Here is an 18,794-nt window from a genome sequence, read left to right as displayed (position 1 = left end):
TCAGTAATTGCATCGACGACGTTGTCCCCACAGTGACCGTACGTACATATCCCAACCAGAAGCCAGAAGGCAACATCCACAATGAGCTAAAGGCTAGAGAGTCCCGCTTTCAAGTCCAGACGCTTGTAAGAACTCCCACCATTCCCTCAGACGAACCATCAAACAGGCAAAGAGTTAATACAGGAATAAGATTGAATCCAACTACACCGGCTCTGACGCTCATCGGAGGTGGCAGTGCTTGCAAACTATTAAGGACTACAACAGGAAACCCAGCCGCGAGCTGCCCAATGACGGGAGCCTACCGAACGAGCTAATAGCATTTTATGCTCGCATCAAGGCAAGCAACACTGAAGCTTGCATGAGAGCACCAGCTATTCTGGATGACTGTGTGATCACTCTCTCCGTTGCCAATGTGAGCAAGATCTTTAAACAGGTCAACATTCACAAAGCCGCAGGGCCAGAAGGATTACCAGAACGTGTACTCAAAGCATGCACGGACCAACTGGCAACTGTCATCGCTGACATTTTCATACTTTCCCGGAACGAGTCTGTAATTCCTACATGTTTCAAACAGACCAACATAGTCCCTGTGCCTAAGAAAGCAAAAGTAACATGCCTACATGATTAGCGCCCTGTAGCACTCATGTCGGTAGCCATGAAGTGCTTTAAAATGGCTCACATCAACACCACCATGCCGGAAACCCTAGACCCACTCCAATTCGCATACCACAGATCCAAATATGACACAATCTAAATTGCACACCACACTGCCCTTTCCTACCTGGACAAAAGGAACACCTATGTGAGAAAGCTGTTCATTGACTACAGCTCAGTGTTCAACACTATAGTGCCCACAAAGCTCATCAGTAAGCTAACGACCCTGGGACTAAACACATCCCTCTGCTACTGGATCCTGGACTTCCTAACAGGCCGCCCCCAGGTGGTAAGAGTAGGCAACAACACATCTGCCACACTGATCCTCAAAACTGGGGCCCCTCAGGGGTGCATGCTTAGTCCACTCCTGTACTCCCTGTTCACCCACAACTGCATGTCCAAGCACAACTCCAACACCATCATTAAGTTTACTGACGACACAACAGTGTTAGGCCTGATCACTGACAACGATGAGACAGCCTATAGGGAGGATGTCAGAGAACTGGCAGTGTGGTGCCAGGACAAAAACCTCTCCCTCAGTGTGAGCAAGACAAAGGAGCTGATCATGGACTATAGGAAAAGGAGGGCTGAAACAGGCTCCCATTAACATCGACGGGGCTGTAGTGGAGCAGGTTCAGAGTTTCAAGTTCCTTGATGTCCCCATCACCAACAAACTATAATGGTCCAAACACACCAAGACAGTTGTGAAGAGGGCACGACACCACCTTTTCCTCCTCAGGAGACTAACATTTTTTGGCATGGGTCCCCAGATTCTCAAAAAATTCTATAGCTGCATCCTGACCGGTTGCATCACTGCCTGGTATGGTAACTGCTCGGCATCTGACCGTAAGGCGCTACAGCGGGTAGTGTGTATGGCCCAGTCCATCACTGGTGCCAAGTTTCCTGCCATCCAAGACCTATATACTAGGCGGTGTCAGAGGAAGGCCCAAAAAATTGTCAAAGACTCCAGTCTCCCAAGTCATAGACTGTTCTCTCTGCTACCGCAAGGCAAGTGGTATCGGAGCATCAAGTCTAGGTCCAAAAGACTCCTTAACAGCTTCTTCCCCCAAGCCATAAGACTGCTGAACAATTAATCAAATGTCCACCCGGACTATTTACATTTATATAGACCAATGCGTGGCCATTGCTGTGGTGAAAGAGAGAAGCCACCTGCATTTCTCACAGAACTAGAATGAGATTCACTTTAAGTGATCTTTCTCCATATCCCTGCTCTGAGCATGAAACTCCCATCTTTCCAGCGTTGTACTTAATAATTTATTACCTTATAGAATCATAGTCGTGGGAAGGGTGCTGGAGGTGCCGCAACACCCCTGATAAATTGAAATACATTTGCCAAAGTTATAGAATTACTGCTGTCATCCAAAACAGGCCTTTCACGATATTTCAAATACAATTGCGGGAAAACACAGATCATGCTGAAAAGAGAATAATAATCTGTCTGTGGGCTACCAAGTTATCAACTTCAAAATAGACCTTTTGAGCTAACATCATTGTTTTACAAAGTAAGAGAGAGATAAGCTTTTGTCACGAGCGCATTGGCCATGGCTGGTGAGTGGCCTGCGCCTCATTGGGTGAGTCAATGAAACTGGAAAGCTTTTTTAAGACTATAATTTCCTCCTCATATTGTACAATATGTGGGTCTCCACACACCTAGGCTATTGATGGATTCAAAACAGTGTCGTTTTTATTGATCTCAGATTTTCAGTATAGCCTGTCATTTCGATCATTTGTAAGCTATTAATAAATATTCTGCTGAAGTCTCCAGTCATCTAAAATGATGTAGAAGGAAAACGTTTTTCCGGACCATAGGCTATTAAACATTTTTCCCAGGTGTGCAATTAATGGAAGTGCCTCTCTCTACTTTACTGTTCTATGCCAGTACGCAAAAGCGATGATAATGCATGAAATGCTTTATTACAAGGGATTTTTCTTTCATGTGTTCCGGTACCTCTGAGCCCCCCAGGTCACCCACCTCTCTGGCTTTTTGTTCTGTATTTTTCCACCTCCCAATTGACAATTAAGCACAGGGTATGGTAGTACGTGCCAGGCACACCAGTTTGTGTTAAGAACTGCAACGCTGCTGGGTTTCTGAAGTGCAACAGTTTTCCATGGTCAACTCCTTCACAACCCCATGCTAGACCGGCAGGGCAATTACATTTTACAATGCATCCACTTCATGTGTGATAGGATGTAGTAGTTTGTGTGTGTGTGTGTGTGTGTGCGTGTGCGTGTGCGTGTGCGTGTGCGTGTGTGTGTGTGTGCAGGTGGTGTTGGCAGAGCATGGGGATTACTAACATCATGTCTGTGTAGAATTATACATGTACTCTATCCAGTGGATAACAAGTGGTGTGCCCTCAAATTGTCTTAAACTGCACTTTACCTTCAAGGAAATAGTGTAAAAAATTATGAAAATACAAGTTTAAAGGGGGGTGAGTTGAAATTATTCAATAGAATATGTATTATAAAGTGTTTGTTTTTTTACATGATCACATAATATATTTATTCATCCACATAAGATTATGCTTTTTGGTACTAGTACGCTCTCAAAATCTTGACTAAGTAAATTATTGCATTCATGAGAGTGTGCAAAGCTCTAGCGCATACATACAATTGAAGTCGGAAGTTTACATACACCTTAGCCAAATCCTTGGGAGCATTTTCCAAATGCCTGAAGGTGCCACGTTCATCTGTACAAACAATAGTATGCAAGTATAAACACCATGGGACCATGCAGCTGTCATACCGCTCAGGAAGGAGACACCTTCTGTCTCCTAGAGATGAAGCTTAAGGGCTAAGTGCCATAAACAAAGTTAACTTCCCACACTGATTGAGAACCATACCCGGCCAAAACATAGAAATACAAAATCATAGAATGCCCACCCCAAATCACACCCTGACCAAACCAAATAGAGGCATGAAAATGCTCTCTAAGGTCAGGGCGTGACAGTACTTTGGTGCGAAACGTGCAAATCAATCCCAGAACAACAGCAAAGGACCTTGTGAAGATGCTGGAGGAAACAGGTACAAAAGTATCTATATCCACAGTAAAATGTGTCCTATATCGACATAACCTGATGACCTCTTATACCGCCATAAAAAAGCCAGACTACGGTTTGAAACTGCACATGGGGACAAAGATCGTACTTTTTGGAGAAGTGTCCTCTGGTCTGATGAAACAAAAATATAACTGTTTGGCCATAATGACCATCATTATGATAGGAAATAGGAGGAGGCTTGCAAGCCAAAGAACACCATCCCAACCGTGAAGCACGGGAGTGGCAGCATCATGTTGTGGGGGTGCTTTGCTGCAGGAGAGACTGGTGCACTTCAGAAAATAGTTGGCATCATAAGGCAGGAAAATTATGTGGGTATACTGAAGCAACATCTCAAGACATCAGTCAGGAAGTTAAAGCTTGGTCGCAAATGGGTCTTCCAAATGGACAATGACCCCAAGCATACTTCCAAGTTGTGTCAAAATGGCTTAAGGACAACAAAGTCAAAGTATTGGAGTGGCCATCACAAAACCCTGACCTCAATCCTATAGAAAAGTTGTGGGCTGAACTGAAAAAGCGTGTGCGAGCAAGGAGGCCTACAAAACTGACTCAGTTACACCAGCTCTGTCAGGAGGAATGGGCCAAAATTCACCCAACTTATTGTGGGAAGCTCGTGGAAGGCTACCCAAAATGTCTGACCCAAGTTAAACATTTTGAAGGCAATGCTACCAAATACTAATTGAGTGTATGTAAACTTCGGGCCCACTGGGAATGTGATGAAAGAAATAAAAGCTGAAATAAATCATTCTCTCTACTATTACTCAGAAATGTCACATTCTTAAAATAAAGTGGTGGTCCTAACTGACCTAAGACAGGGATTTTTTACTTGGATTAAATGTCAGGAATTGTGAAAACCTGAGTTTAAATGTATTTGGCTAAGGTGCATGTAAATTTCCGACTTCAACTGTATGTGAATAATTCATGAATACGTGCAATAAGCAGTTGACAAATGTAAATTAGGGTAGTGTACTTACAGGTTCTTTGCAACATTTGAAAATATTATTGGACCAGTATTTGTTGATAATTTAAGATCTCTTACACATATGAATACTGTATGTATTCCAACTCACTGGCGCACATACATGACACACAATATATCTGGATAAACTCCTGAAGTCTCACCATAATTTATTACCACTTTAGCAGACAGTTCCAGATGCGGAAAACCTGGAGGGGCTCTCACTGTCTTATTTGATCACCACAGAGTTATAGTTGAGTCGGTTCAAACACAGGTTAATGACCCTCTTTGCTTACTTAAGACACACACACACATTCCTTCCTACACAATGGTTATAATTTCCAATTGTTCCTTATCAATGCTACATAACCTCTTTCTTAGGAACTAACATTATTTATCAGATATTGTTAAACAGGGTAGTTTAATTAATTATAGTTCTATTTAAATGTAAATATTGTTTAGTCATTATTCATAAAATTCCTAACAGTAATATGTACATGTCTGTAGAGGTGAAGTGGCTATGCATAGATAATAAACAGAGAGTGGCTTATTGGTGGTTTATTGGGAAATGTATTGTTGTGATCAAACCGGATGTACATGGGTTTCAAAGGCTGACATGTGAGCAGGGATAATATATAATATTGATTTTTTTTATTCAAGTTTTGAAGTTGGTCATTTTGTTTGTGTATTGAAAAAGGAGTTGTCAGAGTTGAGGTTCTCAGTTTTGGTGCACTTTTGACATGTGAGGAAGACTGAGTAGGGGCTGGTGATTTATGCCCCTGCTGACAGCTGACGATTTATGGCCCTGTGTTGGAGGGGAGAAAGGCTGATAAAGATCTCAACATGTGATTTGGCTGGCTGAGAGCCCGGATTTTCGTTGAAAAAAAAAATTTTGATTAATTACTAAATTATAAACAACATTAATTAAATCCCACCCATGGGTCCACTAGAAGGTGTTTTTGGTCATTCAACTGCAGGATAATGAATCAATGGGTATATATCATTCATTTCTAAGTAGCAAATAAGAATTCTAGCTTTAAATCACACATTTTATTGTTCAAGCGGTTACACCAATCTAGCACGTCACTTTACTTACTTCGCTCACTTTGAACAATGCCGGCCATCTGTTTCAGATTCAGCAATCATTGGTTTGTCCAGAACCACCTCCTGTCTTCTGTATGAGAAAGGTTCACTCAATTATTTTCATTGATCACTATCTTGTTGTACCTCCTTTTCACTTCCGTCAAGAGGTTTTCCCTTTAGGGTGGTTTAGGCAGAAATCTGCCCTCCTTGGTTTCTTTGTTTGAGGCAGCCTTTCACTGGCCTTGCCACTTATATTTTATGAAGTTGACGTGGACTCCTGGGCATCCAAGTCGGTCAAACTTGGGGTAGTATGCCATCTTGTACTTAAGGCAGTGTTTCCATCCATCAAGGCCGGTGTGGGATGCTTTTATCTCTGAAACAATGGTGGGTCTTTGTTAAGGCTTCAGCCACCTCTTCTAATTGGGAATCATTTGGGTATGCTGTGTACTTGATTATATATATATATAACATTAACCATGTGTATTCTCTTCTTTTGTACTGTTCTGTAGCTTCGACCCAATGATTCATCTGACAAACAAAGAAATGTGTGTGCTGCAGGCCAAGGCATGGATCAAAGCTGGCGAGACATTCAATGACATCATCAAGAGATATGCTGGACCCTATGTCAGAAAGGTGTTTTTGGGACCATGTCGTGTCTATTGGCCTAATAGCGTCCAGGGCTGAAAGACAAGTTCCTTACGTTTTTCCCCTTCCACTTGCCTCTTCCATTTTTGCGGTAATGCTGCAATTATTTGGTTGTAATTTTGGGCAGAGCAGACATTTCCATATATTTGTGTTAGCTGCATGTGTGACATAACTCCACCAGTCCTATTTATGATATAATTTACAAAGATTGTACCTTTTTTTAAATGTTATCAAAAAATTACGTTTTTAACCACAATATTTGATGGAGTATTTGATCTGTCTTTTCTGGTGGATTAAACTGAAATTGCAACCAACTTTCTATGTCTGGTTAAAAGAATTATGATATTTTGTAATACCTGAAAATTAGCTGTTGTAATCTGAAGAAAGGGAAAAGGCCATTCTTGAACATGGGGTGAGACGTTCTTACTAATTTGCTAGAGAACCAGTTTGGATTTAACTTCTTGCTCCTACTTGAGACGCAGACGTCTCAAGTAGGCACCTGGAAATGCAAATGCGCTACGCTAAATGCTAAATGTACTCGTTAAAACTCAAACGTTCATTAAAATATACATGCAGGGTATTGAATTAAAGCTACACTCGTTGTGAATCTAGCCAACAAGTCAGATTTTTAAAATGCTTTTCAGCGAAAGCATGAGAAGCTATTATCTGATAGCATGCAACACCCCAAAATGCCTGAAGGCGACGTAAACAAAATAATTAGCGTAGCCGGCGCTACACAAAAACGCAGAAATAAAATATAAAACATTCATTACCTTTGATGATATTCTTTGTTGGCACTCCTATATGTCCCATAAACATCACAAATTGGTCTTTTTCCCGATTTAAATCCGTCCATGAATGCCCAAAATATCCATTTGTATAGCCTGTCTGCATCACGAAAAAAGCTCTCTTCCAACACGCAACGTCATGTTTAAAAATTATATAAGTTGCCTATATTCTTTGACAAAACACTTCAACCTACTTTTATAACCCAACTTTAGGTATTTGTAAACGTTAATAAGCGGTCAAATTGATCACTGGGCGATCTGTATTCAATAGCAGCTACAAAAGAAAACAGTGTCCATTTTTCAATCTTCCAAAATCGATTGAGGTAGGCTGGATGGAATCACGGATCTATTGGTAATGTCTCAAAGGATTTTTGTCAATGAAAATGACGTTTTTGGCGACATCGTGTGGAAGCTGTAGGAATTGCATCCGTCTCCATATTAAATTTGGTTTCCTTTAAATAATCCATGAAAGGGGCGCATGGATACTTTTTTCCGATTTCAGTGACCAGTTTTTCTTGCGCTTTTCGATGAAACACACGCTCTGTTATAGTCACAGCCGTGATTTAACCAGTTTTAGAAACTTCAGAGTGTTTTCTATCCACACATACTAATCATATGCATATACTATATTCCTGGCATGAGTAGCAGGACGCTGAAATGTTGCGCGATTTTTAACAGAATGTTCAAAAAAGGAGGGGGTAGGATAAAGAGGTTTTTAAGTGCAACTTTCGTATGACTGATGCCTGTAGTGAGAGGTCTAAATGCTTTAATATTTAATCATTTCTGCCCTCCGAATTTTAGATTCATTGTATAAATAGGCCCATCTGCACCTTCATCAGATGAACTGAAACATGTTGCCTAAAGCGATTTAATTCATGAATGCATTTGAATGTTTTTAATATTGTGATAGTGAAGAGCAAAATAATCCTAACATTTCCAAATAAAAATCTGATTGATTTATCAAGACCAGTCCCCATGCTATGTCATTCAGTGAAATGTATTCCCATGGTAATTCGTTATGGATCCATTAATATATTTAAAGTCTCTAAACTCGGCAAGAGTATTGTCCTGCTGATAGTTGAAATAAACATCTGCATTTTGAAAGTATTTTTATCATTCTTTTATTAACGAAAACATAAAGATGTTGATGAAGAAATACTGTACAGTATATGCTTTACCCGACATTTTGCGGTTGCATGATGTTTGTAGATAGAAATGTAAAACTTTAGAGTACTTAATACTTTACAAGTTGGGGGGATTTTTTTCACACCTAGCTGAGCTATCCTTTTGTAAAGAGTCTACTGTCCAGCTAATAGCCCATCATGGAAACGATGTTTGCACCCATAGGTTTTAGGCCTGCAGTAGGTTATAATAATCCATGCCTTCTGGGTATGTTTAAATGTCCAAAGGTGTGGGTGGAGTTAGAATTTTGGCTGTCAGAAGTTTTTAAATCAATCAATGTCAGCCTTTAAATGCTTTATTATCCAAATGTTTCAAGTGCGTGTGGGCGATGGAGAGAATGCATTTGACTTTTTTTTAAATATTAGAGCTTTCAGGAGGAACAGGAAATTGGGTGTTAATTCATTAACCATGTGCCATAGAATCGGTACATCGGACATTTCTTCCCAACTATTTTGCAATCTATCTGGCATAGCTGTATTTGTTTTGGTCCTTAAACTTCTTATGGCTGGGGGCAGTATTGAGTAGCTTGGATGAATAAGGTGCCCAGAGTAAACTGCCTGCTACTCAGTCCCAATTGCTAATATATACATATTTCTGGTATATTTGGATAGAAAACACTCTGAAGTTTCTAAAACAGTTTGAATGATGTCTGTGAGTATAACAGAACTCATATGGCAGGCAAAAACCTGAGAAAAAATTCCAACGAGGTGGGAAATCTGTCGTTTTTCAACTCATTCCCTATTGAAGATACAGTGGGATATTGGTCATGTTGCACTTCCTAAGGTTTCCACCAGATGTCAACAGTCTTTAGAAACTTGTTTGAGGCTTCTACTGTAAAGGAGGGGCTCATAAGGGCTCTTTGAGTCAGTGAACAAAACATACATGTATTGTGTAACATAAAGTCCTATGAGTGTCATCTGATGAAGATCATCAAAGGTTAGTGATTCATTCTATCTCTACTTCGGATTTTTGTGGCTCCTCTCCTCTTTGGCTGGAAAAATGGCTGTGTTTTTCTGTGACTTGGCTCTGACCTAACGTAATTGTTTGTGGTGCTTTCGCCGTAAAGCCTATTTGAAATCAAACACTGTGGTGGGATTAACAAGAAGTGTATCTTTAAAATGGTGTGAAATACTTTTATGTTTGCGGAATTTTAATTATGGGATTTCTGTTGTTTTGAATTTGGTGCCCTGCACTTTCACTGGCTGTTGTCATATCGATCCCATTAGCGGGATCTCAGCCCTAAGAAGTTGTTAAATTAATCTGGTTTATATTTTTATTTATCACAATTTTATTTAACCATTTTTGTTCTTTAATGCAGGGCCGACAGACAAGTTCCTTACTTTTTCCCCCTTCCACTTGGTAAAGGTTCCAATTGATAAAGTCATTTCTAATGTCTGCCCTCCAAATTCCTATTCATTTTATAAATAGGCCCTTTTAATGTTGTCTTTGCTCATATATTTTAAACAGGTCGCTAGGTGTAGGCAAAACCATAAGGAAATAGGTAAACTGTGATATGACTAAAGAGTTAATCAGGGGGATTTTTCCACAAATAGACAGGTGTTTTACTTTCCATGGTAGAAGATCTTATCTATTTTTGCTAACTTTCTATTACAATTTATTGGTGTGAGATAATTTCTTTATTTCGGGATATATATATCGTGTATTTCCACACCCCTGTCAGTCCATTTTATTGGTAAACTTCATGGTAATGTAAAATGTTTCTTTTTTTTGTGATCCAAAACGTAATATAGCAATACTTGAACACACACAACATGAGCAGATTAACTTGTTCAAAACAGTCAAAATATTATTTATTAAAGACTAGAAGAAATAATGTTGGTACTTATTTATTTTGATCCAAAGCTATTAATTAGTGAATAATCCACTAATAATTGGTATGACACGGCTCTCGGAACTCATTAAGAGGCGGCTTCTAAATGAAAATAATTGCAGATCAATAAAATGTCCTTGTACTGTAGATCTAATAAAATTGAGAGGATTGGAGGATTCTAAATGAATATCTAAGGGGCACTTTTCGTTAGGGCAAATCTGGTCTGTGAGAATATCTAAGGGGCTTTTATATCATTATAATGCAGGGTTAATAATAATAATAATCGTTGGATAACAGATCAGCTCTCGGAACTCTGTCAACTCAACTCTGGTGGCTTCTGTCTTCAATATACTTTAAATGCTTTATTATCCAAATGTTTAAAGTGCGTGTGGGCCACAGAGAGAAACAAAATGGTGCAGGTTGAGGCCATGTGGCTGTGAGTGATGTGGGCGCTGGAGAGAATATAAATTAGTAAAAAATAAAATAAGGAAAAATAAAGCTTGCAACACGCATCTGATTATTCAAAATGAATAGGATTTTATTTTGTTTACATTCTTCATTGTAACCACAATGTCAAAAATAATTGAACACACACACCATGAGCAGATTAACTTGGTCAAAACAGTCAAAACATTTATTCATTAAAGACTATCAGACTGAAAACACTTCCATTAATTTACAAAAAGAGAGTCAATTTGTGCCACAGTTTAGACTACCGATAGATCAGAGTTCTAACTCCCCCTTGTGATAGTGTGGTGCAATGACAGAATGCCACAATCTACCACTAATGGTCATGGCATAAACTCAACATTTTTAAAGGAAGAACCACTGTACCCAAGAAGACTCAAGGCTGTAATCGCTGACAAAGATGCTTCAGTAAAGTACTAAGTAAAGGGTCTGAATAGTTATGTAAATGTGATTTTTCTGTTTTTTTATTTCAAATACATTTGCTAAAAATTCTAAAAAAACAAATTTGCTTTGTCATTAGGGGGTATTATGTGTAGATTGATGAGGAAAAAAAATATTTTATAAATTTTACAATAAGGCTGTAACGTAACAAAATGTGGAAAAAGTCAAGGGGTCTGAATACTTTCCAAATGCACTGTAAAATGGTAACAACACAACCATATCTTTCCAGGAGACATGCAGTGCCAGCAAATATTCTGCAAGAGGTCCAAACACTTGGTGGTTAAGGTCTACGATCCCTACACCACTTCCAGCAGTCTTATCCAACTGGCCTTACACCACAGACAGGACAAGACCATTCGCCACAAGCACTCTGCTTCCACAGCCCAGCATGCCTAACACCATTGCCAGTGTACTGAAGCTGTATAAAGGATATCAATCTCCTAAAAATGTGTCTGCCTTTATGCTTTCACAGAATATATTTATATAATCTCTACAGGGCTCTGTAGCATCAAACAGATGTCAGACATTCAGAAAAATCCAAATAATGTTGATTTGTCAATCTAAAATACAGGGGAGTGTACAATATTTAAGGCTAACTCAAAAAGGTAACTGGGTATTCAACAAGAATGTTATATTGTAAAAGTAACATGCCCCCCAAAAATCTGAATGAACAGTAAATTTTAGTATGTCTAAGATGTAGTGAAGTGCAGAGAACTGTAGCTACAGATTTTTGCAGATATTGTCATTGAACCAAAGATTTTTGGTGTCCATTACTGGGAGTTACAGAATAGGTACTGTTTCGTGTAGCACAGCCTAAGCTTGGCAATGGTGTCTTTGTCCTTGATTCCTCGAAACAGGAGTCTCAAAATGTCCATGTCCAGTTGCAGGGCATCCGTTTGAATAAAAAAAATGCTCCAGAGTTAAAATAAACAATTGTTTTGCTCAATGAAGTAATCCAACAATATACGGGGTTGCAGGTAGCCTGGTGGGTAGGAGCGTTAGGACAGTAAAAGGAAGGTTTCTGGATCGAATCCCTGAGCTGACAAGGTAAAAATCTGTTGTTCTGCCCCTGAGCAAGGCAGCTCTTCCCTGGGTGCTGATGATGTTGATTAAGGCAGCCCCCCTCACCTCTCTGATTCAGAGAGGTGCAGAAGACACATTTTAGTTGTACAGCTGGCTAGGTATCCCCTTTTCAATTGTTCTGTCATTGATCGAGACAAGTGAGCGTCCCCCCCCCCAAAGTGCCGCATGTCATGATGACAGACACCTGTCTCGATCAATGAGAGAAGACATGAAATATACAAGATGGCGGCGTACACATTGTTGGATTACTTCATGGAGCAAATAAAGTATTTATTTTAATAACTGAGCGTTTTCTAAATACAAACTGATCCCCTGCAACTGGACACAGACATTTTATGAAATTCATGTTTCTACGAATCAAGACTGCATCGCCAAGTTAAGGTTGGTCAAAAATGATGTGCTACACCAAGCAGTACCTTTCCTTTAACTCGGAGTAATGGATATCAAATTTCTTTGCATAAATAACATTATCTGGTTTAATAATCTGCAGCTAAGAGAACTTGTGATCAACAGATGATGGGGGAGGTGGTCATGATGAAAGTACCATTCCAAAGAAACATACAGTAAGTTCAGGAAACACTTTTATAGCTGTGGGAGGTGTATTTCCAAAATCAAACTGCCATTCATCTCCTCTTGAGTCATTTTCTGCTTGAAATGCAGCATAATGTCCAATCCATTGAGAAGGATACAGTTCACAGTATAGAGTTCTGCTACAATGACATACGCAGGCCAAGGAATTATTTTTCTCTCCAAGAATCCACTTCAGAAAGAAGCCCAGGCATCACACAGTATTGTATGTAAGACAAAAATATATAATAAATTATACTCTAACTTATACATTGCACAGTTTGAACGACAGTTGAAATATGCCAGCATATCTCCATGTGTGTAGACTAGATGAACATGCATACATGTGCATAGGCACATTCTCTGTGTGTGTTCCTGTCAGACCAACACAGCAGCCCAGAAATAAGCTCTCTCTCTCTCTCTGTGTGTACGAACTAAGAAGGGGGGATCAGTTACTACACCACAAAATATGCCCTCCCCTGCTTCCAAACCAGAGAGAATGCCAACACTAACAATTAAAGCTGAGCCCGCTGTGATCCTGGCCTTATTCTTTCATTACGGATCAGCAACCGCAGGGTTCTAGTTAGTTTCCTCGGCTGGTTGAGGAAATTAATGGGCTGGGATGCGACTGTGGGGCAGAGAGGAGGCGCTGGGGAGCCTCATGAGTCCGGCATCTCGTAGAGGCTCCTGGCAGGCAGGCTCTCTCGATCTCTCATTTCTCATCTGTTTAATCTCATCCTTTCTTTTTCACTTCTCTTTTACATTTAAATAGAAAACAAAAGCACTGATTATTGTGCTTTTACATTTAAATAGAAAACATGGCTCATCTATACACATTATCTCTGGTTTCTTGTGTGTTTTATTTTTATTGAACCATTACTTAAATGGGAACACACTCTCATTTACAGTAACGACCTGGGGAATAGTTACAGAGGAGAGAAGATGAATGAGCCAATTGTAAACTAGGGATGATTAGGTGCCATGAGGGCCAGACTGGGAATTTAGCCAGGACACTAGTGTTAACACCCCTACTCTTACAATGTGTCATGGGAACTTTAGTGACCACAGAGAGTCAGGACACCCGTTGAACGTCCCATCCGAAGGATGGCACCCTACACAGGGCAATGTCCCCAATCACTGCCCTGGGGCATTGGGATAATCACTGCCCTGGGGCATTGGGATATGTTTTTTAGGCCAGAGGAAAGGGTGCCTCCTACTGGCCCTCCAACACCACTTCCAGCAGCATCTGGTCTCCCCCAGTATATGTAATACGACAGTTGATGATAGTGTTGTTGTTGATGTTGTTAAAATGATATATTATTGGATGTAATGTATTTCCATTTTGTTTTAGTCAGTATTTGTATTGTGGCTGTGTAATTGACCTCACCTGCCCTGCGACTACAGGGGCAAATTAGCTTTGGCTAACCTCGGCACAATTCTATTTTTTACATTTACATGGATGTTGCATTATTGTAATATTGATGTTGATTAATGTGCAGTGTCCCCTTTAAATAAATAAATAAAACAAATAATTTAGTCAGTATTCTGGAGGAAGAAGTGATCCCCTGTGGTTTTCTCTACTATTCTCCATCACTCTCCCTCTCTTATTTGGCTCCCGAGTGGCGCAGCGGTCCAAGGCACTGCATCTCAGTTTGAATTCAGGTTGTATCACAACCGACTGTGATTGTGAGTCCCATAGGGCAGTGCCCGATTGGCCCAGCGTCGTGGCCAATGTAGGCCATCATTGTAAATAAGAATTTGATCCTAACTGACTTGCCTAGTTAAATAAAGGTTAAATAAAACAATAGATGCGTCTCTCAACTGTGCAGCATACAGTAGGAGCTAAAGGTGAGGGAAGCTGGGACGGAGGGAATGGGCTCTTAGCTCATATACTACTATTTAATGACATGCTATTTTATAAGAGTGTTAGTATGAGTTGGTGGAGAGGATTGCAAAAAAAACATGCTGTAACTGCTATTATGAATATTATGCTATTGCTATAACAATTGTATAACAGATCTACTGCTAGTAGTGACAGCATACCGGTTTATATGGAGTGAATGGGATCCCAATAACAAATGGATGCATAGAAAAGTATTTTTGATATGAACCGGTTCACTGTCCTCCAAACGTGGCCCGAAAACATTCTCATATCCCTCCAGTTTGTTCTTCCATTAATTTACCTTGTGGCACAATTCTTAATCCTCTGCCCTGTAATGACGTTTTTCATTCATGATGCCAAGCTGGTGATCAGGTTTAAGCCATCAAGGACACAGACAGAGGTGTGGGCCCTAGTCAAAAGTAGTGCACTATTTAGGAATTAGAGATCCATTTGGGATGCAGTGAGTGAATGCTTGAGAGGAGCTTAAGAGAGCTCTGCTTTGAATAATACAACTTCATTCCTCCATCACATCATGTGTGTGTGTGTGTGTGTGTGTGTGTGTGTGTGTGTGTGTGTGTGTAATGATACAACACAACTGTGGGAATCATTTGAGTCAACATGGGCCAGCATCCCTGTGGAAGGCTTTAATGCCCCGACAAATTGAGGCTGTTCTGAGGGCAAAGGAGGGGTGGGAGGGGGCATGCGTCCCGCGGGCCGCCAGTTACCCATCCCTGATATACAGTGGGGAGAAAAGTATTTGATACACTGCCGATTTTTCAGGTTTTCCTACTTACAAAGCATGTAGAGGTCTGTAATTTTTATCATAGGTACACTTCAACTGTGAGAGACAGAATCTAAAACAAAAATCCAGAAAATCACATTGTATGATTTTTAAGTAATTAATTTGCATTTTATTGCATGACATAAGTATTTGATCACCTACCAACCAGTAAGAATTCCGGCTCTCACAGACCTGTTAGTTTTTCTTTAAGAAGCCCTCCTGTTCTCCACTCATTACCTGTATGAACTGCATCTGTTTGAACTCGTTACCTGTATAAAAGACACTTGTCCACACACTCGATCAAACAAACTCCAACCTCCACAATGGCCAAGACCAGAGAGCTGTGTAAGGACATCAGGGGTAAAATTGTATACCTGCACAAGGCTGGGATGGGCTACAGGACAATAGGCAAGCAGCTTGGTGAGAAGCTGCAGGCAGGGTAGCCTAGTGGTTAGAGCATTGGACTAGTAACCGAAAGGTTGCAAGTTCAAATCCCCGAGCTGACAAAGGTACAAAGTCTGTCGTTCTGCCCCTGAACAGGCAGTTAACCCACTGTTCCTAGGCCGTCATTGAAAATAAGAATTTGTTCTTAACTGACTTGCCTAGTAAAATAAAGGTAAAAAAAAAAAAAAAAAAGGCAACAGCTGTTGGTGCAATTATTAGAAAATGGAAGAAGTTCAAGATGGTGGTCAATCACCCTCGGTCTGGGGCTCCATGCAAGATCTCACCTCGTGGGGTATCAATGATCATGAGGAATGTGAGTAATCAACCCAGAACTATACGGCAGGACCTCGTCAATGACCTGAAGAGAGCTGGGATCACAGTCTCAAAGAAAACCATTAGTAACACACTACGCCGTCAAGAAGACAGCATATGGTTAATGAATTACAGTGCTACCCTAATATTTTCTCAGTTCATCACAATTACAGTGTCTCTTGCGGTGGCTCCTAACCAGCCTTGGGCTCCCAGTCAGCCCAAAGGTTATCTTAAGAGCGGGTAAGGTGGCGATGACGGGACTGGCTTCCTCTCTAACATCAAAACATACCTGCAGACGAGAGACAGAAGGATAGAGAGAGCATGATTAAGCTTTTTTTTATTTTTATTCTAACACAGGGATTCTTTAGCTAAATACCCCGGTACTGTACTGCCGACCGCCACGTTGTACAGCACCATATTTTCCATTCCATCCTCAGAGAAACCCAGAAGGTTTTTCATATTTCATGGAATAGAGACACCATAAAATTAATCAAATTACCAGTCGAAAGTTTGGACACACCTACTCATTCCAGGATTTGTCTATATTTTTACTATTTTTTTACATTGCAGAGTAATAGTGAAGACATCACAACTATGAAATAACATATATGGAATCAGTTAAGAACAAATTCGTATTTACAAGGACAGCCTACTCCTTCCTCCCGGTCGGACAATTGAACCCCGGTCTCCCGCAAGCTTGCAATATGGAAGACTATCGAATGGTTCTCAAAGATGCCCTCTGGTGGTCAAACTAGCACTAACTTGAATTAACAGAAAAAATGTCTGACAATTAAATGACGTACCACAGAATGCTGCGGCAGTCCTCAAGGTGTGCCGCAGTATGATGCAACTTTTAAAGGAGGAACCACTGATTGAAGTGGATTTAACAAGTGACATCAAAAAAGGTTTAGACTGACCAGGTGAATCCAGGTAAAAGCTATATGTCGTGGAAAGAGGAGTGGTTCTTAATGCTTTGTATACTCAATGTACAACCAAGTATATTATGTTCATGTTTTTATGCTTGCTCTATCATTTTCTTCTTTATTTTTTGTACACCTCTCTGTCCTCTCCCTCGCTCTACCTCTATAGATCTTTCCTTCCCTCCTCTCTGTCTCTCTCTCTCCCTCTATCTTTCTTCTGCCTTTCTTTCCTCCCCGTCTCCCACACTCTTCTAATCTTTCTCTCCTGTATGTTACAGCTGGGCACTGAGTGGACTGCTCCAGGGGAGTTCAGCAAGTTCAGGTCCCAGTCCTCAAAGTCTGTGCAGTAAGTACCTGTGACAACACACACATGCACACACACAGAGTGATACACAGAAAAGTGGAAAGCAGCATAGTTTTCACCAACAATTTGTTGTATCTGATGCAGACCATGCTGAGTGAACTATTGTCTAACTATTGTCAACAATAACAGCCCAAAGAATAACAACACCAAACATAGCTAATCAGGACAATGAGCCTCCTCAATTCAATTACATTTCAATTTAAGGGGCTTTATTGGAATGGGAATCATATATTTACATTAAACAAAGCAAGTGAAATAGATAAACAAAAGTTAAATAAACAATACAAAATTAACAATAAAAATTACACTCACGAAAGTTCCAAAATAATAAAGATATTTCAAATGCCATATTATGTCTATATACAGTGTTGTAACAATGTGCCAATAAGGTACAAAATGTAAAATAAATAAAGATAAATATGGGTTGTATTTACAATGGTGTTTGTTCTTCAATGGTTGCCCTTTTCTGAGTCTGTACATAGTCAAAGCTCGCCTTAATTTTGGATCAGTCACAGTGGTCAGGTATTCTGCCACTGTGTACTCTCTGTTTAGGGTGAAATAGAATTCTAGTTTGCTCAGTTTTATTTGTTAATTCTTTCCAGTTTGTCAAGTAATTATATTTTTGTTTTCTCGTGATTTGGTTGTGTCTAATTGTGTTGCCATCCTGGGGCTCTGCGGAGCCTGTTCGTGTTTGTGAACAGAGCCCCAGGACCAGCTTGCTTAGGGGACTCTTCTCCAGGTTCATATCTCTGTAGGTGATGGCTTTGTAATGGAAGGGTTGGGAATCACTTTTAGGTGGTTGTAGAATTGAAGGGCTCTTTTCTGGATTTTGATCATTCTTGGGGATCAGCCTAATTCTCCTCTGAATGCATTATTTGGGGTTTTGCGTTGTATACGGAGAACATTTTTACAGAATTCTGCATGTAGTATTTTTAGCCAGATCCTAATTTGTATGTAAACTTTTATGTTCCTTTTAATGGCGTAGAAGAAGGTTTGTGGAAGTTACCTGTGGCGCTGATGTTTAGGCCGAAGTATGTATAGTTTTTTGTGTGCTCTAGGGCACCGGTGTCTAGATGGAATTTGTATTTGTGGTCCTGCCAACTGGTCCTTTTTCGGAACATCATTATTTTTGTCTCACTAAGATTTACTGTCAGGGCCCAGGTCTGACAGAAACTCTGCAGAGATCTAGATGCTGCTGTAGGCCCTCCTTGATTGGGGACCAAAGCACCAGATCATCAGCAAACAGTAGACATTTGACTTGAGATTTTAGTAGAGTGAGGCCGAGTGCTGCAGACTGTTGCAGTGCCATCGCAATTA

General features: G+C 40.2%; 1 protein-coding gene across 1 annotated transcript in view; it reads left to right on the top strand.

Moving 5' to 3' along the window:
- The window catches only part of LOC139367905 (beta-1,4-N-acetyl-galactosaminyl transferase 4a), a 455,096-nt gene that overhangs the window by 308,844 nt on the left and 127,458 nt on the right, over window positions 1–18,794 (top strand). Inside the window, exon 7 of the mRNA XM_071106283.1 lies at window positions 17,392–17,459. Coding sequence (XP_070962384.1) covers window positions 17,392–17,459 — 68 coding nt within the window. The remainder of the gene's footprint in view (window positions 1–17,391; window positions 17,460–18,794) is intronic.

The sequence above is a fragment of the Oncorhynchus clarkii genome, chromosome 2 (genome assembly GCF_045791955.1).
Source record: "Oncorhynchus clarkii lewisi isolate Uvic-CL-2024 chromosome 2, UVic_Ocla_1.0, whole genome shotgun sequence".
NCBI lineage: Eukaryota > Metazoa > Chordata > Actinopteri > Salmoniformes > Salmonidae > Oncorhynchus > Oncorhynchus clarkii.
Note: the sequence above shows the minus strand (reverse complement) of the source record. Positions and strands in the feature narration are given on the sequence as shown.